This window comes from Rattus norvegicus, chromosome 18 (assembly GCF_036323735.1).
Source record: "Rattus norvegicus strain BN/NHsdMcwi chromosome 18, GRCr8, whole genome shotgun sequence".
NCBI classification, from domain to species: Eukaryota; Metazoa; Chordata; class Mammalia; order Rodentia; family Muridae; genus Rattus; species Rattus norvegicus.
Genome location: NC_086036.1, coordinates 56,325,984 through 56,349,462, shown reverse-complemented (window position 1 = coordinate 56,349,462; position 23,479 = coordinate 56,325,984). Strand labels below are relative to the sequence as shown.

The window sequence follows — 23,479 nt, the reverse complement described above, 5'->3', positions numbered from 1 at the left end:
GGCTGTGATCTTCCACCCACCTGGGGCTGGAAAAATGGTTGTTCAGGCTCTGAGAGTAGGTGGGGGATCCAGCCAAGCCACATTCCTCTTTGTCATAACAGGGAGACCTATGATCCACTGCTGACCCAGCTTCTCCTTTGTCAGTGGCCTTTTGATGGTAAGGAGTATCTAGAGGATTCGGGGACCGTTGCTACTCTTGTAGACACTGCCTGGAGCCATGGGCGTGAGGATTGGAGTACTGATATGGAGTGTAAGATAAGTCTCGGTTGCATCCATCTTCATTAGCAGAGGGAACTGAACCATATTCATTTTATTAAGCAGAAGACAGAGTCTGGTCAAGGTCAAGGAGCTTCTGCCCCTTAGGCTTCTAGGAAAGAGCAGATGGCACAGGAGGCTACATAGGGAGCCCTATACCCTGGTGATTTTAACAAGAAGACAATAGGGAAGAGGACCACCCACAGGTTCACACATACTTCCCTGTGCTGTTCAATCAAACATACATCCATAAACCCATGTATACACCATGATGTAGACATGCCACATTCTCAGACAAAGGCTATATGTGCACCTTTAAGTTACACATATGTGAATGCCTGCAAACCCTGGCATATATATGGGCAATGGGCACACACTGGCATACACCCTCCCAAACAACCCCTCATCCATTATACCACAGTACGTGTGGACAAGTGACTCAGGCTCGTTTGCATAGCTCCCATCCCACCTCAGGGCATGGAGTAGACACTCCTAAGTGTTCTCACGAAAGTACATGGGCTCTTTCCTGTAGACACGGGTTAAACCATGCCCTTTTCTCCCTTTCCTTTGCTAAACACTCATGGTCTCTCCTCCGGGCGTATCCACGGTTGCACAGCCACTGTCACACCCCCACATGCAGACTGAACCACTTTCGCTCCCTGCTTCTTTTTCTCATCTCTTTCTCTTTCGCAGCTACCCACGCAGTAATCCTAGCTGCTCTCTCTCTCTTCCTCTCACCCACACACACTGTTTCCTGGATTTCCACAGGCTGGGCTGCAGCCACCTCCCCAGTGCACGAATTGGGAGAAAGCAATCTCTTGCATGGTGCCATCTCCGGGATAGCTTCTTGTCCCTCACCCAGCACAACGGGAGAAGAGTGACCACAGGTCAGGGGAATGCCCTGATGCCCATGAAGCCAGGCAGAGGGATGGAAGGGGCCAGAGAGGATTTGTTTCCCTCAGTCAGCTGACTGCTTGCACTCAGAGCCAGGGGCAGTTTTAAACAGAACACATCTTTGGGGTCTGTGCTTTAGAGAGCCAGCATATTTCTAAGTTCCTTTATCGGAAACCTAAACACAGTTCTTTGAAGACAGGTGACACTGGAACCACCCTGTCTGAAGGAGTGATCAACGAGTGTGGTCTTCCTTCAGACTTGCTGGGGATACAGAAGTGCTTGTTAGCCCAGTGTTGTTTCCAAGTCCACCAACCGCTCCCCACAGGATCTGCCCTGGAATGTGCGAATATAGACTGTTAACAGCAGTGCGTGTGGTGTTCCCACTGAAGCACGGTGACAATTGCCATGGCCTCTGCTGAGCTCAGCCTGAACGGTGCTTTGCAAAAGTTGGGGAATCAAAGCCACATACAGACCACACAGCATCTCTGCCCTTGTTGCTGATAGCTAATTAAGTCGAGGGATGACAACAGGCTGGCAACAGCACTCATCAGCCTCTTTGCTACCAAAGAAGACAGTTAGTTACTCTATAGTTACTGGGCTGAGACAAGTGGAGTGGGGTGTCACGGTTATCACTTGAGGGGACAGATTTTAAAGGAGAGTAGTGGGGGCGGGGAGAAAGTGGCAAAGAGATGGCGGGGGCATGGAAAAACTGAGTGAGAAAGAATTTAAGGGTAGAACTACAGACCTAGAGATACACAGTAAGATGAGGAAACGATGAACAGGGGCAGTCGAAAGTGAGGTGCGTAGAGAGGACCCGAGGAGAAAGTAGGAATCCGCTTCGAGGTAAGGCCTCCCCACCGGGGCAGGGGGAAAGGGGGGCTCGTACCCCGGGGGCTGGGCGGGGAGCTGAAGGGGCGGCGCTAGGGCCCGGGGGAGCGCTCGGCAGGAGAGCGGTGCCCGCCCAGCGCCCGCGGCTCCCGCTTGGGTCCCCTTCAGCCTCTAGCGGCTAGGACCTCGCTTAGGGCGCTGAGTGGGCGCCGCCGCTGGGCGGGGTGCAGGGATCTCGGGGCGGGGCTCACGCATGGACGTAGCCAGGTGAGCCAAGGCGGCGGCGCCCGGGAGCTCGGGGACCGCGCACGGCTGCTGGAGGTGAGTGGGGGGGCTCGGGGCTGGCGGGGCGCCCAGTGAGCCTCGCCCTTGCCACCTGCGCAGCTGCTCGCACCGCCCCAGAGGAGGTGGCGCATCTGGGCTCCGGTCCCTGTACTCAGGGTGACCTTTGCCAAATTGCTTCTGCATGGAGCCTCAGTTTCTCCATCTGTACAGCACAGGCTGGGGAGATCTCAAGGCTCTCCAGCAGCTCGGAAACAGGAGGACGCCCCGTTCCGGGGTGCTACCTTCCCGGGCTGTGTGGGCACCAGCTGTCGTGTCTTTCTCCTCAAGCTCGTCGTTGTTGGGGGTGATGCAGCGCCCAGGCTCACTCATGGGCACCAGTCCTAGCTCTAAGCCCCTGCCCGCTCCGGGAAATCCGGCCGCAAGACCCAGGAGCCTGAGCGTGAACCGACGTGGGCGCCTGTGGAGGCAGCAGGACTGACTGTACTGGCCAGCACCTCAGTTTCCTGCGGGCGGAGTGGCGGGGCAAAGGGAGCTGCTGTAGGGCTGGTGCGCAGGTTAGCCACGCTGCCACACAGCTGAGACCTCCAGGGTCCGATCCCATCTGAGGAAATCAAGTCCTTTATAAAGTCCCCCAAGGGACTCCTGAGTTTTCCTCGCCTGATTCTCACAGCCCTGGTTTTCTATTTCCCCTTTCGTTTAACTACCAGAAAGGGCCGGTTCCTTTCTGACATAACACCGCGGAATGAAGGGAGGGAGAAGGTACCGCTTAGGGCCTTGGAAAGACCTCTGAGGAATCTAGGGAAAAGGTCTCCATGTCCTCACTCAACCCCAAGTTCCGGGCTTAATTCTGGATGGAGATGGGGATTCCTGTGCTCCACATCTGGGTTTTCTAAACAGCTGAGTGAGAAGCCGCAGGTGGTCCTAGAGCAAGTGGGATCCTAGCGTGCCCCTCCCTTCTCCAGATCCCAGAGAGGTGGGTAGGTGACCCCGAGGGGGCAGCTGCACTACAGACCCAAGTACCACGGTGGTCCGAGGGACAGCCACCCTTGTGGCTTTGGAAAGTGGGAGATGAAATTCGATGCTTGTCATGAGGGAGGGTACAGTGAGCTGTCTCGTCGGTCCGCAGCCAGCCTGCCCTGTCAGTGACCTAGACCTGGCCTCTATCCACGTTGGGGGGTTGAGGCAAAAACTGAAGCTGATGACTTTCTCCCAGCGGGAGGCCGAAATCCTTGTCAGGAGCTGACCTGCCTTTGGCTTGTTCCGGCATCTTTCAAGTTTGGTGCTGGAAGAACTTACAGCAAATATTTGCTGCTGGGCCACCAAAGCTTTCAGGCCCCGATTTTTAGCCTGCCCTTACTTCGCAAGCCACGCCCCACTCCTGTACCCCTTTAAACTAACTTAGGACCCAGTTTTGCACAGTGAAAAAAATAAAGGCTTTAACTCTTTCCCTCCCTAAACAGCTCTTGACCTTCTATACTCTCTGGAAAGTAAGGTAGACTTTTTTTTTTCTTTTTTTCTTTTTTGGTTGTGCCTGGTTTCTGACTAGCAGCTTAGCGCACCTCCGTCTTCTGAGTTGGGGAGACTGAGGCCAGGCAGGAAGAGTTTGCCAGGGCACTTCTGCAGGCAGAAGGCAGCAGGGCCCTCTCTCCCTGGGGGTGGGGGTGGGGTGGGGATGGCATTTTACTAAAGGGGAGGGTTACAGCACCCTAGAGCATCTGGAAGGAGGGAAGACACTTCAGGGTTGATTCCCTGAGGCCTCGCTAGGTGGGAAGTTCACACATCACAGGCCCCCTACCAAGGTTAGCTTCCCACAAGGCTGATTTACACCTCTAGCCCTGGGGCTTGGCCTGGGAGGCACCTTTTCCTTTAGGGCAGCTCCTAGGCTTCCAGACGTGAACTCATCGGAGCAGTTGATGCCAGGAAGGGAGGGACTGAGGGGAAGCAGTCAGGGCTGCCCAGATGGAAATACCATGGGCTCTAAGAAGTAGAGTGGGCACTGTTGTCAAAGGCTTGCGGGCTCTGCCCCATTGTGACGAAGAAACATGATCAAAACAAGCCAGGGGAGATCAGCTGGGAGAGGATGGAGCCAGGCTGAACGCCCCAGCCCTATAGTGCCAGGCTGATCTCTGGGATCTGCTGGCTTGCCAAGTGACCTTGGGTAAATCCCGCCTGCCTGGGACCTCAGTAGCCCTGGGTAGCCATGAGGGGGGAAGTATACATAGGAACTAGGTTCTAGTAGAAAACAGGGCAGACAGATTCTTCCCATGGGAGCTGCTGTATACAGCATATACACATCTATATACAGTGTACATACACGTACACACACGTATAGGACTGGGCTTTTTTTTTGGACACGGTCTTACTGTGTAGCTTACTCTGGTCTGACACTTGCTGTGACACTCAGACTGGCACTGAGCTCGTGATCCTTCTGTCTGAGCCTGCTCAGTGCTGAGATCACAATAGACATGTGTTGCCTTACCTAGCTTGAAGCTAGCTGCTTTGTCTAGATTTTAAAATAAAATTTATTTATGTATGTATGTGTTTGTGTGTGTATGTGTGTGTGTGTGATCATGTTTGTGTGTGACTCATACATGCACATAGCCTGTGTATGGAGGTCAGTAGTATCGGTCCCAGGGATTGTACTCAGGTCATCTCCTTTATCCGATGTCCCTTCTCACCGTCAGAGCTTTCATTTTAACTCAAAGAATAAGGCAACTAAAGAGGGATGAGTGGGTCAATAAGATAACTTCAGAGTGGGGGGACAGCACGAGAAAGCCCTGCTGTTGGGATGGAGAGTGGCCAGGGAAATGCTTACCAAGGTCTACTGTAGCACGCGAATCTGGATTTGAGTGGTGGTCAGGACTTCTTGGAAGAAGCATATCCAGAGTGGTACCCAGAGGCTTTGAGGGCACTGGGCTGGGTGTGGGAGGGTGCTGCAGGGGATGGGGAGTGGCCCACACTCAGAGCTGGGAGTGGGTGATGCATGTGTTGGTGGCCGGGTGTACCCACCTATGCACATGGCCCCAGGCTTTAAAATACAGGCCATAGGAGTTGAGCCTGAGATCTGGCCAGAGGGAGGGCCGATCTGCCTCTGGAGAGGATCCGTGAGTCAGGACAGTGTGTCTATAGGGCCCTTTGTGAACTGTTTCTGGACACTGGGGCTCAGTTGCTACTCAGGGTGACTGGAGGAGGAGCCTACATGACAACAGCCCCCAGGCCCTGTAATTCCAGAGGCTTACCCCAAGCCCTTTTTCTGGGATAAAAACCCTTCCCCAACTGGCTGCTGCTGACATTCCGTCACCCTGGTTCATCTTTTCCATTCAGTAAGGCGGACCAGTGTAGGTCTGTGCTGACCCTGCCCTGCCCTGCCCTGGCCTGTCCACTTCCCTGGATGCCACAGTCTGTCTGTGTGTCACCTGCTTCCCGCATGGCTGGCACATGAATGCTGCAGTCAAACTTTGGGGTTTCGTTCCTGGCTGCCTGAGAGTTCATAAGCACATTATGTAACCCCTCTGGACTCTTAATTTCCTCATCTATGAAACAAGACAATGCTAGGCCTTGTACTGTTGTGAAAATGGAGTGACTTCATGATGAATGCCTAAAAAATGAGCTACTACTTATTAATAGTACTCCCATGTTTTGATCTCTGTTAAAATAGCAAGCCCTTGAGCAGATGGCCTCTTGCCTGAGACTCCTCAGATCTCCGTGTAAATTTCTTCTTCGAGTTTGGCCAGGGCATTTTGGAGATTGGCACGATGAGCCAGCACAGTGGGTACGACCTGGACTAAGCCTTGGGGGTAGCTCATAGGCAAGCGGACAGTTAGGTGAGGCCATGGTTGGAAGAGTGGGCTGACTTGATTTTGTTGGTTGTTGTCACTGTGTTCCAAGAGCCCTATGAAACCAGCCTCACAGTTTCATGAATGGGAAACTGAGGCACAGAGCGGCTCGTTCAGTGAGCCAGTCTGACCTCCTGCAGACCTCAAGTTTAACTACTGTATAACATAGTCCAGAGAGGCCAAGACATTTTCTCCAGATCTCGAAGCAGAATTGGAGGATGGGGAGGCACTGACTAAAAAATAGATTGTCTGTGTGCATGAGGGCCAGACATGCCACCACCCAGCCTCTGGCTGTTTGGCTTTCAGTGACCCAGATGCCAGGTTCTTCTTAGTCCTCCCGCTGAGAGCCCTCTCCACCTCTCCTGGCTCTGGACCTGAATCCACATGTCCTCAGCAGCAGCCGCTCTCTTCCCTCCCTCTTGCACTTCTCCCAGCATCCAGGCAGATGGTGCTCTCATTGAGCGTGGGTGGGCCCAAAGCTCAGCTGTTGGCTTCTAGCTGTGCCAAGGAAGTCTAGTGTCACCGTGCACTGGTTGTGTGGCCTCGGATAAAAACCTGTCCCTCTCTGGGCAATGGGAGAGGAGGGGGATTAGTAGAAGCTCTTTCTTTGAAGGTTTAGAAATCTTACTCAGCTTTCTGCTCCCACAAAAAAACCTGGCAAAGCAGTGCTGGGGACCCCACACCAAGAGGTGATGTGGCCTGCAACAGCCACTGGGCCTCAGAGAGCAGCAGAGGTCCTGGCCTAATCATCTTGAAAGTCCTGTTCTTTAACGGCTTCACAAGTTGAGGGAGACTGCATGGTGCCATGGAGGTGAAAGCTTTGCAGTGGGGGTTCGAACTGTTCACTCCTCCGTTCTTTTCTCCCAATGTCAATAGCCAATGTCTCTGCCCCGTTAGGGCAGAGCAGACCGATATTAAAACAAACAGCGATGGAATCTGATGAGTTGGGAGAATATCTTGAGGATGTTATGGTGAGAATGTTACTCCCAGGGGGTAGAGAAGATTGCCGTCTTCCAGCATCCCAAGTGTGGTCAGAAGGGCACAGCTGATGGGGCAAGAGCAGAAAGGACTCCAGGCAGGGAGAGAAGGGGACAAAGGTCCTGAAGTGAGAAAAGGCATGGCACCTCCAATGAATCTCTAAAGGAAGGCCATGAGGATGGACTGTTAGGAGGACGAGGCATCCCAAGGAGAAGTGCATTGTGGGGGCAGTGGAGATGGTCATCTGGGGTCTGGAGCCCCAAAAGGATTTGAGAGCAATGCTTGTCTCTCTGGTGCTGTGCCAACGTCCGCCTGCATCTTTTCTAGGATGGGTGCTATCAGTGGGCCCCACACCCAGCTACTTCATGGATGGTTGCTCACACAGCATCTGGAGCCACCTCTCTCTGCCTGGACCACTGTGCTTGTATCTGAATGGACTCGAGCAGGGGATGGTGGTCCAGAAGCCACCTCCTTGGCCAGGCAGTTCAGAGTCCCCTGAAGCCAAAACCCTGGAATGTTGGTTCAGAGGCTTGAGCTCTGAGCCAAGTTCTGCTGAAGTCCTTTTCTTTGGACTGTTTCCCAACCTGTACCCTAGAGAATAGGTTTGCTGCTCTCAAAGTGAGACATGTGGATGCTGCGGCAGCATCGCCCAGAAGCTGGTTGGAAGTGCAGGTTCAAGTGCCCTGCACGGGTCCCCTGTGCTCCAGAGGAGAGAACTGTTCTAGGCCAGCCATTTTTAAACTTGCAAAGAGTTAACGTCTACAGAAGCTTCCTCCCTCTCCAAGGTTTTACATATAATCTTTCCAGACCTCTCTTTTATTCTTTAAGAACTTGGCCACTGACCTCTAAGTACCCTTAATTCTCTGGGGTTCCCTTTCTTGAGAGTGTCTAGCAGGGAGGGCAGTTGGCAGGCCACAGGCTGGTGACATTGTTCCTGTTCATTCCCATTTAGTGTCCTGCCCTCTTCCCTTTGGGATCCCTGAAAGGGTAGCTGGTACTATTCTTAGCAGGTCAGGATGGGGAGGAGAGAACATACTGGTACATTATTTATGTCTCTTTGTCAACAGGATTACATTCTGGGCTCCCAGGACATAGCCCTTCCAGCATGGCCTTTGTCACTGGCATGACAAGGACATCTATTATGTAGCCCTGAGGTGAAAAAGTGCTTGGCACCAGGAAGGAAGGAAAGCAGTTTCCTAGGACCTCAAACCTGGCAAATGGTGTTGGGGAACCCACACCCAGAAGCAACATGATCTGGAAAGGCCCTGAGCCTGAGGAAGCAGCTGAGCAGAACCCTGACCTTGACCCATCTTGAAAATCCCAGTCCAAAATATTCCAGTTGAGTGAGATTGCATGGTGCTACAGAGGGGAAGGCTTTGCCATCTGGCCTGTCACCCCCATTTAGGCTTGTCAGCCTCATGCTGGTGAATGGAATGTGAGATATAGTGGTAATGAACCTGAGATATGGCCAAGTGGGTAGCGTGCTGGCCTAGCATGCCTGAAACCCTGGATTTCAGTCCTCCATGTCATATAAGCCTGGATGCGGTGGTATATATCTACCATCCCAGCCCTGGGGAAGTGGATGCAGGAAGATGCAGGAAGAAGGTGTAGGAGGGCGTAGGAAGATGTTCAAAGTCATCCTCAGCCACGCAGCAAGTTTAAACCAGCCTGAGATACAAAAGGCACGTATGCAGTTATATGTGTGCAACATGTGTGTGCACTGACAAATGACAAGACTCCCTGCTTCAGAAAGTTAGTGTGTTAGCCAGAGCCCATGCACACCCCCCATGATCGCTGCATGAGCCAGGGCCCTGATCATGGCTCTTGGCTTGTATGTGACGAACCCTTGCAGCTGCCCCACAGGGTAGGAGACTGTTACAGAGGCTCAGCAGATTCAAGGCTTGCTGAAGGTTTGATAACTCACGATCAGGTTGGTTAGGGGGAAAAAATGATTCTTTTCGATCGAATGCTAGCAGTAGTGCTGGGGCTCCGGGGACCCTGTCCACAGCCTAGTGAGAGAGATGCTACTTACTGTGCTGGGAGATTAACTGGTGGAGGTTGTCCCGTTGCTAGGGAACCTTGAGTTGTTGAAGAAATCACATGTGTCAAGCGTTTTTCATGAACTTGGAATAAAGGCCAGTTACCCTGTGGCTAAAGTCAAATTTATAAAGGATGAGTGGATCAGGTCAGAGGTGGCATAGTTCGCTGGAGGCTCTGCAGAGGCTCTGGCTGGAAGCCAAAGACTGCATGCTGTGAAATCCTGTGGGGAGGAATGGCTTCTCTATGCCCCCTCCCCCTTCTCGATTTTTATTTTATTTATTTATTTTTTATTTTATTTTATTTTTGAGACGGGGTCTTGTTATGTATCCCTGGCTGACTTCGAGTTTAAGGCAATCCTCCTACCCACTTCTACTTTCTAAATGCTGTGGGTACAAGCATGTACCACTATACCCAGCCACTGCCTCAGTTTTCCACACTGTAGAATGACGTCACAATTCCCGTGTTTCTGACGAAGGAAAGGCGTTAGGGAGACTGAGTGTCTCGAGTACATAGAGGACGGTCTCTATTCCCTTTATAACATGGTACGCGTACCTAGATCCTTTTTTACTAAGTTTTCTCCTTAGCATAGCTAGGTTTCACTGTAGCATTATCAAGCACAGCACACATCACAGGGGCGTTGCTCTTATCTGTTCCACGAGATAATTTTCTCACGCAGTGCATTCTATTGACTGTGGGTTTTGTTAATGTTAAGGAGCCATGTTAATATGCCAGATCACAGTCTAGGCATTTGTCGCTATAGGTTTGCTCGCTATAAACCTAACTGATGGGTTGGTGGGCTCCAAAAGGCCCGTTGAGCCTTTAACCTGACTGTGCGCTAGTGTCCCTCAGGTGGGCCCAGGGGTCTGGACTGGAGCCCAGGAATTGGCTTGTGGGCCACCTGCAAGTTCTGATCCGGGCAGGAAAAAGAAAGGGACTTGAGGCCTTACATGGCGTTGGGTGCCAGGCTAGGGCTACTCTTTTTCTCCTTCTTCTTAGCTGCCCTGACCTGTGCCCAGGAGAGAAGTTAGGGCAACTGTGACAACTGGTGACACCGATGGTGGCTGCTGCCCCCCTCGGTGCTGTGCAGGTACTTTATGGGGCTTAGCTGTTGTGGAGATGGACAGGGGGACATTCTCCAGACAGTGTCATCTCCTGGGACATCTGGGACAGGTGGTAGGTGTTAATGCCCTGAAGGGAGAGGTGCTGCCTGACAATGGAGAGTCATGAATTTCAAAGCCTGTCATTGCATCACGTCACCGGCTGTGCTCCAGCAGCTAGCGCCCTCCATGCAAGAACTGCTTACTGACTCCATTACTTAGAGAGTAGGTGGGCTGGAGGGACCCCTACCCTCCCACAAGGTATGTATTGATTTCAGATGTGCCCAGGCTGGCCTGCTGCATGTGCACGAGGTACTTCCGCGGATATGCCTGCGGGCACTCACGTGACTGTCCTGCCCACTTTATTTACTGTGTGCACGACTGGGTGGGCTCTGTTGCGTGTCAGGCAGATTTGAAGCAGGCAGAGCCTCTGCGTGGGGGCGGGGTGGGGGGAGGGCTGTGTTCGAGGGAGGATGTGCTGCCACCCGCTGGAGTATGGCCAGCGTTCAGGAAAAGACGGAGATCTCAGAGGCAAGAAGAGGCTGGTGGGAAAGGCAATTTTCTTGTTTGCGTATTATGTAGCCTGCCTCAGGACCTTAGCACGAGCTGTCCCTCTGCCAAGGCACACTCCCCACCCCAGATGCCCATCCCCCTCCCCCACCTCTGCCCCCTACCTCCTGGACGAGGTTGACAGTCATGGCTACCTTTGCAAGTCACTCTCCAGAGGCTCAGAATCAGGCTCAGAATTATGTTTGTACTCATTATCTTGCCGCCTTAATTAAAATTCACACATTTTTGTGCTACTTTTTGTTAATGACTGTGTACAGTGCCCAACCCTTATAATTCGTGCAATAAACATTGGCTGTACTATGGGGTCTGTACTATGTACGCCTAGTTTCTTTAAATTGTCTGATTATCCTCTAAGATGAGACACACCTGACAGCAAAGGCCTGGTGCATGTTTTCGGGGACACATTTGAAACTTACATAGCTATGAAGATGTGAAGAATCAGAGCCCCACCCAGAACGCTTGGCATCCACTAGAGGTGGGAGGCACCATTCTCGGGCAAGCACTGGTCCCTGTGCGATCTCCAGTATGAGGAGCTGGGTATAAACTAGGTACAGGAGTTAGCTCAAGGCCACCTAAATGCAGTCATTCAGAGACGCAATGATTTACTAAGTGTGGATGATTGCCGATCTGTTGCCCAGTAGGTGGAAGGGTGGGCTACGGGTGGGAGGCGCCAGCTGACAGGATGGGAGTGTGAAGGCAGGTGCTGGAGACCTACAGTTAACTCTCTAGCCTAACGCTGTAGGGGATCCTCCAATCCTTGAGAGCCTCGGTTTATCTTTAAAATGAAGATAAGACTTGTGACTCACAGCTCACAAGGATAAAAGTACAATATTGAAAGAATGATTATGCACAAAGGGGGAAGGCCTGGTAGATGGATGTGGTGGGCGGGCGGCTACTTGAGAAACAAGGGCACCCAACTCCTGACAGTTTTGCTGTGGTGACCCCTGTGCTATAAACCTTAGAGCTACCTCTGCGTCTCAGTTGCTGAGTGCTGGCTATGAAGCGGATGGTCTACTCTGTGTGTGTGTGTGTGTGTGTGTGTGTGTGTGTGTGTGTGTGTGTGTGTGCCTGTCTGTCTGTCTACCATAGATTCTCCCTTGTCACCTGCGAGCAAGCCAGAGCCCCGGTTTGGTCTTCTATCCTCTGTGAGAGGCAGCCTCAAGCCCCATCCCGGGAGAGGCACTGGGCAGAGCTGGGTTCCCATGCTGTCTACCCCGTTGAGTAGCTGGAGTGCCAGCATGCTTGTGCTGTCCTTATCATTCCTCCTGTGTTTTCTCTCCCGGGTTATTTATTTTTCTGAGAGGAAGGAATGTGGAGAATTTACCACAGGGCTGGCCTTTTTTTTTTTTTTCTTTTTCCTTTTTCCTCAGCTGCATAGCAGCTTCTTCTATATGAAGGAAGCAGCAGACACAGATGGCAGAGTGGAGGAGGCAGAGGGTCCTGGCTGACTGTGGGACTGAGAGGTGCGGGTTATATAACCACCCAGAGGCCCGAGGCAGATCCCACAGGGCATGTAGCTCAGGGCAGAGCCTCGAAGCTCCCGGGCTCCTGTGAAATGCTACCCAGCTCACTGCATGCAAACTGGACTCCAGGCAAGCCTGCTGTCAATTTTTCTTCATCAATGGTTTCTCCTCTCCTTCTCACTTTGGGCCATGGGGGTAGGTTAGGGCCAGACTACCTTTGAGTCTTCTAGTCTCTGAAAACTGTCCCTGGTGCTTGGGGCACCCCTCATCTCTGCTTACAAAAACCTAAGGAAATGCTGTCCTCTGCAGGAAGCTTTTGGACCACTTTATCCTGATCTCTCTCTCTCCAGGCTCTGTGCTCTCTGGGTATCTTATGGAATATTCTTCTCCTCAGGTTTGACACGGCAACTTGAGGTTTCATTTCCCGTTCCCCCCACAAGTTTGCCGTTCTTTCCTCGGTGTCTCCTCACCCCCTGGGAACCTCTCTCCAGTCTAGAATCTGGAATTTGGCTCTAGGGCTGAGTGAAGAAGCAAATGAGAAAGTTTGGGTGTGGGGGCGCTCGTCCATCCGTCCATGCTCACTGAGCCCTGCTACTGATATTTCTGCCCGGTCACGGCACTTAACGAAGCTCTTGGCACAGCGCTCAGAAGAAAGCCCACCTCTTTGTGTAGGGCCAGCCTGTGGCAGGCGCTGGAGATGAGCACAGATGCGGGAAAATTCTCTTTCCTATCCTGCCTCTCCATTTTTAAGTCTCTGGACCTCTTTGTCTCCGGGGTTATGAGTATGGTCTGTCTTGTGCTCCTAAGTCTTCCAAGGGACCTTATATCCTGAAGGTCAGTCAGCCTTAGCTCTCTTACAGGTTCTTGTCCTTCTAGGACTGAACTTGCCTATCTCCGGTTACTGTTTTAGATTTTGCTTTTGTTTTTGAGATAGGGTCTCATTGTGTCACCACTCTAGTCTGGAACTGTACACAGACCAAGCTGGTCTGGAACTCATAGGAATCTCCCTCGCTCTGCCTCCATAGACAGGGTTAAAAGTGTGTGCCACTAACGTGCCTGCCCTGTTTTGTTCGGGTTTTTAAAATTTACTTATTTTTATTCATGTGTGTGGGTGTTTTGCCTGCATGTATGTTTGTGCCCCAAGTGTGAACAGTACCCATGCAGGCCAAAAGACAGTGTTGGATCTTCAGGAGTTGGAGTTACAAGTGGTTGCTAGTCACCACGTGGGTGCTGGGAACTGAGTCCGGGTCTTCTGCAAAAGCAGAAGGCCCTGTGAACCTTTGAGACAGTTTTCCATCCCATTCTTTTTCTTAATAATTGATCAATTTTTTTCGGTACCAGGTCTCACTCTGTAGTCTTGGCTGGCCTGAAACTTATAGAGACACCTGTCTCTGTCTCTGCCTCCTAAATGCTCAGATTAAGAAGGGTCTGCATCACTATGCTGGGTGATTTTGTTGTTGTTTTGTTTTGTTTTAGACAGAGTCTCATGTAGCCCAGCAGGCCTCGAAACTGTGGGGTAGCCAGTCAAATATGACCACGGACTTCCTTTCTCCTGCCTCCACCTCTCTAGTGCTGAGATTACAGGCATGCACCACCATGCCGTCCCATACAGGGCTAAGGGATGTATACAAGGACTTTGTGTGGGCCAGACAAGTGCTCCACATGGATCTGTGTCCCCAGCCCTCTGACTACCATTTCTAAAATTCTGAAATCTACCCATAGTGCATCAGTGATCTAGCCAGTAGAACAGGCAAGAACAATGCTATGACAGCCCGGTCCTGCCAGGACCTTGCAGCAAGGCCTCGGTCAGCCAGAAGTCTGCAGGCTACCTTTTATCTGCAGAGACAGCTGCCAGCTGAGCCAAGGGTCAGCCCTCCCTCTTCTGTCTGTACCTGGCTCTTTTGACAGGAGTGGGAAACCAGGAGTTCTGGCACAGCCCTCGTCCTTCTACTTCCTGTGAGTTCTCTTCCTGCCGTGAGGCCTCTGGGCCTGACTGAGCAGAGGATGCTATGAGCCTGGGAGGATTGAGCGGGGGTTTCCTGGATGAAATGGCAGGAATGAGAGGTGTGCTTGAATATTCTCTGCAGGTGGAGCTCCACAGAGGGGAGCATCCCAGGCTCAGGGATCCGCTGCACTGCTGCAAATATGCTCTGTTCCCTCTCTTGGCAACTGTGAGAGCCGGGGTGTGTGAGCTAGCCTTCAGTGCCTTTCTCCTCGGCTCTAAACTGGCCGTCAGAAGCAATCCTTCCTAAATTGCTGTAAGAAATCGAGGAGAAAGCCTCCAGCCTTTGTTTTCAGCATCTGGAACTCAGCAGATGGTGGCAGCTGTCATTGTCACTGGGGGTGTGGGCAAACAGGAGTGCAGGAGTGAAGCAGGCTATGTGGGGGACTGAAGACCCAGAGCCTGGACATCTTGAAACAAACTTTGGGTGGGTCACCCTGAGTGTGACCCGAAGCTGGGTTTCCAACTGGCCATGTGACTTTTCCAAGATACAGCACGAGTCTTCTCTAAGGTAGAGGTGATGTCACGGGTAGCCTCAGGGCTGCTGTGAGAATGAAGCGCAGTCCTGTCAGCGTCCCTAGCAGACAGCAAGCCCTCCCTGAAGTGCAACTGCTTCGCTTGTAATGGTGCCCTGGGCGGTGCAGCTCAGACACTGACAGGCAGGGAAGTCTTTGGAGAGGGGCTGGTCACATTCAGATTGGACAAGAGGGTGGGGGGCATAGGACACATTGACAGGACGGGAAGGAGAAGGCTCCAAGTGTAGATGGAGGTTTGTGCATCCCTGTTTCCAGACTGGAACTCACTCACAGGCAGGAGTGGGAACCCGGAGCCCTTGTTCCCAGCCATTGCTAAGGACACAGGGAGGAGGCGAGTACTGCTCAGGCTGTCTTAGCTGTCAGGACCCTGGAATGCCTGGATGAGGAAGGAGGACCCTTCTGGCTCTCCCGTGGTTTGGGGTTCTGAGCACAAGAAAAGCATAGGGCTGGAAGGGAGGACTGGTGAATCTGGTGAATCTGGCTGCGTGGGGTGGGTTGATTGGCGGGGGAGAGACTGGGGGTGGAGAGGCCATTTAAAAGGCGGTTGCAGAATCGTTTTTTCCTGATAAAGAGCTGGGCTGAGTCATCTGTGGAGGAGAGAAGTCATATCGAGCTCCTCCGGGTACTGTCAAGGTGGGATTTTTCCTCTCTTTGTCGGCCAGGAGCTTGGCTGCCTGTTCCAGAGGCTTTGAGAACAGAGGCCAGCCAGCAGCAGAGCATCCTGGGGAAGCTAGGCTGCAGGGAGGACCCGTCAGAGTGAGTAAGCTGAGCGCTCAGGGGGGCCTTTGGGGTTTGGGGTGTGACTCAGGGCATGTGGCATCCCCTGTCTGGCCTATTTGCTCCCCCAGCATTAGGAAAGAGGCAAATGGGGAGTTCTCCCAGCCTGTTAGCAAGGCTAGAGCCGGTTGGCTCTAGGGATCCCTGCTCCTACCCCTGCATGCCCCTTCCTACCCATGTGTGGGTCATTCCACATGCTTCTGGCATGGATGCACCCCTGAGGGTCTGTGTCACTTCCTTCTCTGCAGGGAGGATGTGAGCTTGGGCTGGCAAAGCGGCTGGGTTATTACTCAGACCTCCTCATCTTCCTGCCCTGGCCAAACCAGAGGTTATGTAGTGGCTGGGACATTGGGTCCTTCCTGACACCACTGGGGAGCCAGTTTACCCAGCCTGTTTACCCAACCTGTTGCCAAGGCTCCCAGGCTGCTACAATGGGCTGCCTCCCGTCAACCTCTGTTCCCACCTCTGGCTCCCATCCTACCCACTGGCCTTGCCTGGCCACTCCCATTGACGGCAATAGTGTGGAGTCACATTTCCTTGAATTCTCGCTGTCCTGACCTCTCTGGCCTCTCCTCCTTTGCCTCAGATCCCCTCCCTTACTTCAGACAGGCTTAGTGATGAGCAGAATGGGGGGCTGCCTACAGGAAGCAATAAGGACTTGGAGAGAGAGCTTATACCTGCTACAGCTGGGCCGGGAATTTACTGATTCTAGCCTTAAGATCTTCCTACGCCACTGGCATTCCATTTCTGCCTTTGTGAGAATAAGGCTGTCAACTCTCCTCCTGAAAGAAAAAAGTGGTAGAAAGCAGCTGAGGGGTGTTGGTGGGGTGAGGAGACAGGGCTCTGCAGACTGTCTTCCAGGAACCTCGAAGCTTCCTTGATGTCCCTCCCACTGAAGCTCTGAGCCAGAAAGCCCAGTGGTTAAGACGTCTCACTTCCCAGTCGGACCTTCGGAGTCCAGAATCCTAACTGTGCCACTTAAAGTTGTTTGGCACTGGGTGGGCAACTCTGAGCCTGGCTATCATCTACAAAATGGAAGGAGTAACAACAGTATTATCATTTGGGATTGCCTTGTGGATGAAAATAAAATCCAAATCTGATAAGCATTTGGGGGCCATGTAGGGCCTGTACCCTAGCATCCCTACCGCCCTGGGGCAATGTTCTGTCTTTAAGCCTCTCCTCCACTCCGGATCTACCCCGTCCTACCTGTCCCCAGGTAGCTCTCTTCTCTTTGTCTACGCTCCATCCTTCTTTGAAGGCCTGTATTCAGGGCTGTTCTCTAGAGCTCTATATAGGCCTTCAGTGATCTAGGCTAGGAAAAAGGGCACCAACTACTGCAAGGGCAGCCAGGCAGTGAGGACTGCTGGTTCCTGTGGCCCTGGCTCACCTCTGATCTCTCTGAAACCAAGATGCACAATCTTAGACAAGTTTGCTATTGGCAGGGGTGACATTGCCTTAGGAGACTTCAGTTGGAACATCCCCTGTTGCCTGTGACAAGGGACCCTGGGGTACCTTTGGTTGGTCAAGTCCTGTTCTATCCTACCCCCATGATTGTGTAGGGTGACCAAAAATTGCCATGCTAGTAGTTGGCTGGGTTGACTCCAAACCTCTTGTTGAATTTCTTTTATGTGCACTGCAGCTGGCCCAGGGTTCAGGACTCCACTAGAAGGGAGGCTAACACCCCCGCCCCAGGCCCTTTCTGCCATTCTTCTTGGAGCTTAGGGGCAGCTCTGATCTCATAGGAGGGGAGGGTCATCTAGAGCAATTCAGACTATGACTAGCCTGGCCGGAGGTCAGCAGTCTAGATCCTGGGCCATCTCCTCTTTGTGACCCTTGTTTTTCCTGAGCTTCCCAAGCTGGCTTCTCCCCAAGGGTCTTTCATACTGCCATTGGAAGCCAGAGGGTTGAGGAGTAGTGTGTATATGTGAGGCATGCGGGTCGGGCACACAGGACTGGCCCTGAAGCAGGAAAGTAAGGAGGAAGCAGCAATGTGCAAGGACATGGAGTAGCTGGACGTTCAAACACCAGATCACTTTCTATCTGCCTTACCCTGTGGGATCCTGCTAGCCAGTTACCTAGCTCTCTGCAAAGGTAACTCTGTACTGTTGGATAGCTCACCTTCCTGTTCTGGCCTTTGGTTTTTCCCATCAACACCAAGTGCACAATAGCAGGTTGTGCCCTATAGGGTCACAGTGAGAGGGGGGCGCAGGTAGCATGCACTTAATCAGTGCTAGCTGCAAATTGCTACAAGTGTGTCAGAAGGAACATTGGTGGGCCCCGTGTCCTGGGTCACACATGATGGGGTTGCCCCCGTGAATCTCTGCAGGACTGTCAGGTTGCAAGGAGAAGCTGTTCGCTGGTGTGGCCGGGGTTGGGGGTAGAGCAGAAACACACTAAGTCACGAGTCCATGCCACATGGGTGTGTCAATAAGTTTTGCACATGTAGGGGTGTTGGCTTTAGGGATGCAAGAATCGAGTGGAGAATTGTACCATGACAACCACCTCCAAGCTGCTGAGACTCTGTGGTGCTTCTCCATGTCTCCAGAGTCCCCTGATGTGAGGCTTTCAGGATCCTGATCTGTGCTGTGAATGAAATGTGCTTTGCAGGATAAGGATTGGGAAATGTCTGTCCTCATGAGCAGAGTCGGGTCACAGGGGCCTGCTGTTCCTGGGGTAGCATGAGCCTTCTTTGCCCTTTGCCCTAGACTTGATGATGTCAGATCCCTTGTACGTATGACCTCATGGAGGCCCCCAAACCTTTCAGAGCCCATGACTCTGAGAGAGGATAAGAGTTTGCCAGAGCCCTAGGGATAACCCAGCCGGAGAACTTGGCTTTGGGCCAGGAGACCTGTTTTAAAGCAGAACAGAGGAGGGAGACGGTCACTGCATGGTCCAAACCTTTCCTAAAGACTTTCCTGTGTGCCTGGAAACCTCATCTTCAGCTGTCCCAGGGGAGTGGTCTGGCTAAAGCCTTTATGTTTTACAGAGGGGGTAACTGGGGCAGAAGAGGAATACCACCAGGTGTTGGGGTACAGGTGGGGTAGGCTATGTGCTGTCGTTGTGGCATGAGGGGGAAGCTACAGGAGTAGTAGACTGGAGGATAGAGCCAGAAAGCCACGAAGCAAGGATTGTACCTGCTGACCCCAGCATGGGGGCCAGTCGACTTTGCCCTGGGATACTCTCTGGATCTCAGTTTCCCTATCTATAAAATGGGATAATGGTGAACTACCAATCTCCTCTATCGAGGCACTCCCATCTCTCAGAGTCCACGAACTCAGAGCCAGGCTGGCAAGATGCCTAGAAAGACTGTCCCTGGAGACCCATCAGCCTGTCAGGGCCAGGGCTAATTAGGGTGAGTTAGGAGAGAGGGCAGGGTCAGATTCCTCAAGAGCTAATTAGTTTCCCACAGTGGGGGAGGGGTTTTCTCAGCCACTGGGTAAGCTGTGACCCTGGTCATAGGCTGATCCCTCCAGCTGCCTGTGACTCATCTGTTCAGGCGACTATTTGTTTATTCATTGTTCAACAGCATGGCAGCCGGAGTGCGTGCCAGCTGGGCACTGTGGGCAGAAAGAAATGATTACCTCACTTGTTAGGAGGCCGACCAGTGACCTCTGTCCTTGCCATGTCCCACCGATTCTTTCCCCAGAAGGACCTTGAGCACAGCTATGGAGTGACTCAGCCTTTGCCACCTGGAGCTGTACGGCCTTGGGTCTGTCAGGAATCTCTGAACTTCTTCACACAGCTGCCCAGTGGCTGCCTCTCAGTACACTGGGGAGAACAAGATGAATGAACACAGGGAGCGTTGACATTAGCCCAGGGTATCACTTGGCTTATGTTAGCATGTACAAATTTTTAAATAATTATCTTAACAAAAGTGAGAGGAAAAAAATGGGGAAGGGTGTAGGAGAAACTGGATCGTGGTCTCTTGATTTGATGTGTTATAATTAGGGTTGGGGACACGGCTACTTTTTCATGTTTTTATTTTTTAGAACTAAAACGTGTTAACCATTTTATTTTTTGGAGACATTAGTCCTGGTTGTCCTGGAGCATGTTATGTAGACCGGGCTGGCCTAGAACTTGCAAAGATCCTCCTGCCTCTGCTTTCCCAAGTGCTGGGATTATAGGCATGTATCACCATGCCTGCATATTAATATGTTTTCCGAAAAAGAAGTCTTAGGGGCAGGAGAGATGGCTCAACAGGTAAAGGTACTTGCTGTGCAAGCCTGGTGTCTGAGTTTGATTCCCAGGACCCGTGTAAAGGTAGAACGAGACAAAATTATCCTCTGACCTCCACATGTGTAAACATGGTACATGCCTCCCCACATCAATAATGATAAATTTGAAAGGCCTTAAAAAACAACTTAGTGGCCCAGTTCTAAAATGATATCAAGCAAATGACCAAACTTTGAAAGTATAAAGAGAGAAATGCGTAAGGTGTCCTGGGCTTTGCACACTGGGGAATCTTTAGGGAATCTATTCTTGGAATTGAGGTCAGAAAGGTAAACACGTCAGACGAGGCCTTCGGAGCTGTGCTTGAGGTGAGGAGATGGATGGTCAGTCAGGAGATAAGCAAACTCGTTGATTTCGGACAGTGGTGAATGAGTGCTGTGCAAGAAGAGACGAGATCGGAGAGGAGACAGGAAGGCCCCTGAGGGGAGGGCGTGCTGTCGGGGAAGAGGATATTCCTAGCATATATGGGGCCTTAGCCTTGCCTTCCGGCCTCTTCCCCTTCTTAGGTAAAGAGGAGAGACAGAGTTGATGTAAAACACTCTCAGGGGGTGAGAGCGGTCAGTGGCCAGAGGGACCATGGGAGATGTAGTTGGAGGCATGACTCATTTGGAGAAGTGCTGTGTTACAACCTTCCAGGGCAGTCCAAAGGGACAGACAGGCTATTCTGGACAGCCAATCAGCTTCACCCTTGTATCTTCATGACCGCTGATTCTAGGAAACGGAGCAAAGATCAGATTTCAAAGAGATGTAGGAGGGCGTAGTGACTGACTGTCCGTCCGTCCGTACGTCCGTTTGCTAACCAGGCCTGTGTTCTCTGCAGCTTTGGGCCGGAGCACCAGCTTCACAGAAAAGGATCTGAAGGAGGCCAAGGAGAGGAGCCAGCGGATTGCAGCCCAGCTCACCACCCCTCCCAGCTCCAACTCCCGAGGGGTCCAGCTCTTCAACAGGCGCAGGCAGAGGGTGAACGAGTTCACCTTGGAGAGCCGAGGCCAGAGGTCACCAAAGCTCAGCCAAGAGGCCCTTCAAACAGGGCATCCTTCCAGCCCCATAGGCCATGCCCCAGGGCTTAGTGTGAATCCTACCTCTCCATCGAAGCCAGGCTCTCCAAAGCACTCCAGCTCCCAAAGCCCCAGCCGAGGGGTCCCTGGCCACATCATGGAGGGGTACTCAGAGGAAGCCAGTCTGCTGCGGCACCTGGAGAAGGTTGCCAGTGAGGAGGAAGAAGTACCATTGGTAGTTTACTTAAAGGAGAATGCAGCCCTGCTGACAGCTAATGGACTGCACCTGTCCCAGAACCGAGAGACCCAGCAGTCCTCACCAAACCCTCCTGAAACGGAGGAAGTGCCCAGCCCAGCTGCAGATATCAACCAGAACCCCTCCTCTCCCAATGCCACGCTCACCACAGCAGCCTCTAACAGCCACCACAACCAACCCACCGCTGATGTCAATCAAAACCCCCCAGCCACTATCACCCCTGTCCAACAAAATTCATCTGAGACACAGTGTTCCCCGAATGGCACGCTTGATTCCAAACCCAACACTCCAAGCGCTGATGATGGGCAGCGCCCGGTGCCAGCAGAGGAAGTGAGGTCCAGCATTCTCCTGATTGACAAGGTGTCCGCTCCACCATCTGCCGCCAGCCCCTTCTCTAGAGAAGCTACTCCCCTCTCCAGCTCTGGGCCACCAGCTGCAGATCTCATGTCCAGCTCTCTGCTCATTGGCATGCAGCCTAGCACCCTAGTGGCATCAGCAGAACAAGAGGTGTCTGGACATGCAGCTGTCACCACGCCCACTAAGGTGTATAGTGAAGTACATCTCACACTAGCCAAGCCTGCATCCGTGGTCAACAGGACCGCCAGGCCATTTGGGATGCAGTCGCCAGGGACTACCAGCCAGATAGAGCAAAGTCCCATGATGGGAAGACGACATTTTGGAGAGAAGGCCTGGGCTCCCCCAGCTAGCAGTATGGCGGATAGGAGTCCCCAGCCACAGAGGCACATAATGGCCCGCAGTCCCATGGTAGAAAGGAGGCTGGTTGGGCAGCGAAGCCCGGTTGTAGAGAGACGCCCCTTAGGAAACTTTACCCCACCCCCCACCTATGCGGAGACTTTGTCAACAGCCCCCGTGGCTTCCCAGGTTAGGTCTCCTCCCTCTTATTCTACTCTGTATCCCAGCTCTGACCCCAAGCCTCCCCATTTGAAGGGCCAGGTAGTTCCTGCCAACAAGACAGGAATTTTGGAAGAATCTATGGCACGCCGAGGCAGCCGGAAATCAATGTTCACGTTCGTGGAGAAGCCTAAGGTGACGCCGAATCCAGACTTGCTGGACCTCGTGCAGACAGCTGATGAGAAGCGGAGGCAGAGAGACCAAGGGGAGGTGGGCATGGAAGACGAGCCCTTTGCCCTGGGAGCTGAGGCCTCCAACTTCCAGCAGGAGCCAATAGCTCGGGACAGGTCCGGCCCTGCGGCAGCTGAGGAGACTGTCCCTGAATGGGCTTCCTGCCTCAAGTCACCCCGTATCCAGGCTAAGCCGAAGCCCAAACCCAACCAGAATCTCTCAGAGGCCTCAGGGAAGGGGGCTGAGCTCTATGCCCGCCGCCAGTCACGGATGGAGAAATACGTCATAGAGTCGTCAGGCCATGCGGAATTGGCTCGCTGCCCTTCACCTACTATGTCATTGCCTTCATCCTGGAAGTACACCACTAATGCCCCTGGGGGCTTCCGAGTGGCGTCCTTAAGCCCAGCGCGGACTCCGCCTGCCTCTCTCTACCACGGCTATCTGCCAGAGAATGGAGTCCTGCGCCCAGAGCCTACCAAGCAGCAGCCACACCAGATGAGGCCTTCACTCTATGCTCTGTCGCCGGTCAAGGAACCTGCCAAGATCTCATCACGTGCCACCTCGTCACGCGCTTCGTCACGCACTGTCTCACCTCGTGCTGCCTCCCCGGCCAAGCCTAGCTCCCTGGACCTGGTGCCCAACCTGCCCAGAGCAGGCCTCCCACCGTCTCCTGCGCTTCCTCGGCCTTCCCGCTCCTCCCCAGGCCTCTACAATGCCCCAGTCCAGGACAGCCTCCAGCCCACTGCCGTGAGCCCCACCTACAGCAGTGATATCTCCCCCGTGTCTCCCTCCAGGGCGTGGTCTCCTCGAGCCAAGCAGGCCCCCAGGCCTTCCTTCTCCACCCGGAATGCTGGGATCGAGGCCCAGGTGTGGAAACCTTCCTTCTGCTTCAAGTAACACATCCCAGTGCCTGTCTTGTCCCCCCTTTCGGAGGGCCAGAGAGAAGATGTGGCAGGATCTAGCTCAGGGCTTAGTGAGAAAGATGGACGTCTACGGTTCAAGGTCTGGCATGTGACTGTAGGTGGACCATCTCCCCTCTCTGAGCTGCAGACAAAGGGGCTTAGACGCCATATCAGGGCGATGAGGGGTATCACGGAGAAAGAAAACCCTCAGAGGGTCCCAATGAGCAGAGAGTCTTTCCCTGGCCTTGCAAGCTTCAGGGATGGGAGTCTGGTGGCAGTGTCTTGCTTGGAGAAGGCCCAGAGGTGTCCTCACGGGGACTTCTGGAACAGTCTTCTGACATCTGTGAATCTGCAAGCTCTGGGTGTGCCTTACTCATAGGGCTCAGGCTCCTGGCCTCTGGCTTCCTGCTTCTGGATTCTCACCTTCACAGGGCGCTTCTTCCCCCTCT

The 23,479-nt window shown here is 52.9% G+C and overlaps 1 protein-coding gene across 1 annotated transcript; it reads left to right on the top strand.

Moving 5' to 3' along the window:
* Positions 1–2,103: 2,103 nt before the first annotated feature.
* On the top strand, positions 2,104–23,094 carry Synpo (synaptopodin). Its single transcript, NM_021695.2, has 2 exons — positions 2,104–2,298; positions 20,612–23,094. Exon 2 carries the CDS (start codon positions 20,947–20,949, stop codon positions 23,023–23,025), a length of 2,079 nt encoding a protein of 692 aa, NP_067727.2. The 5' UTR covers positions 2,104–2,298; positions 20,612–20,946; the 3' UTR covers positions 23,026–23,094.
* The last annotated feature ends 385 nt before the right edge of the window (positions 23,095–23,479 follow it).

Coding starts and splice junctions, on each gene's coding strand:
- Synpo (NM_021695.2), top strand. CDS start 20,947: ATGGAGGGGTACTCAGAGGAAGCCAGTCTGCTGCGGCACCTGGAGAAG.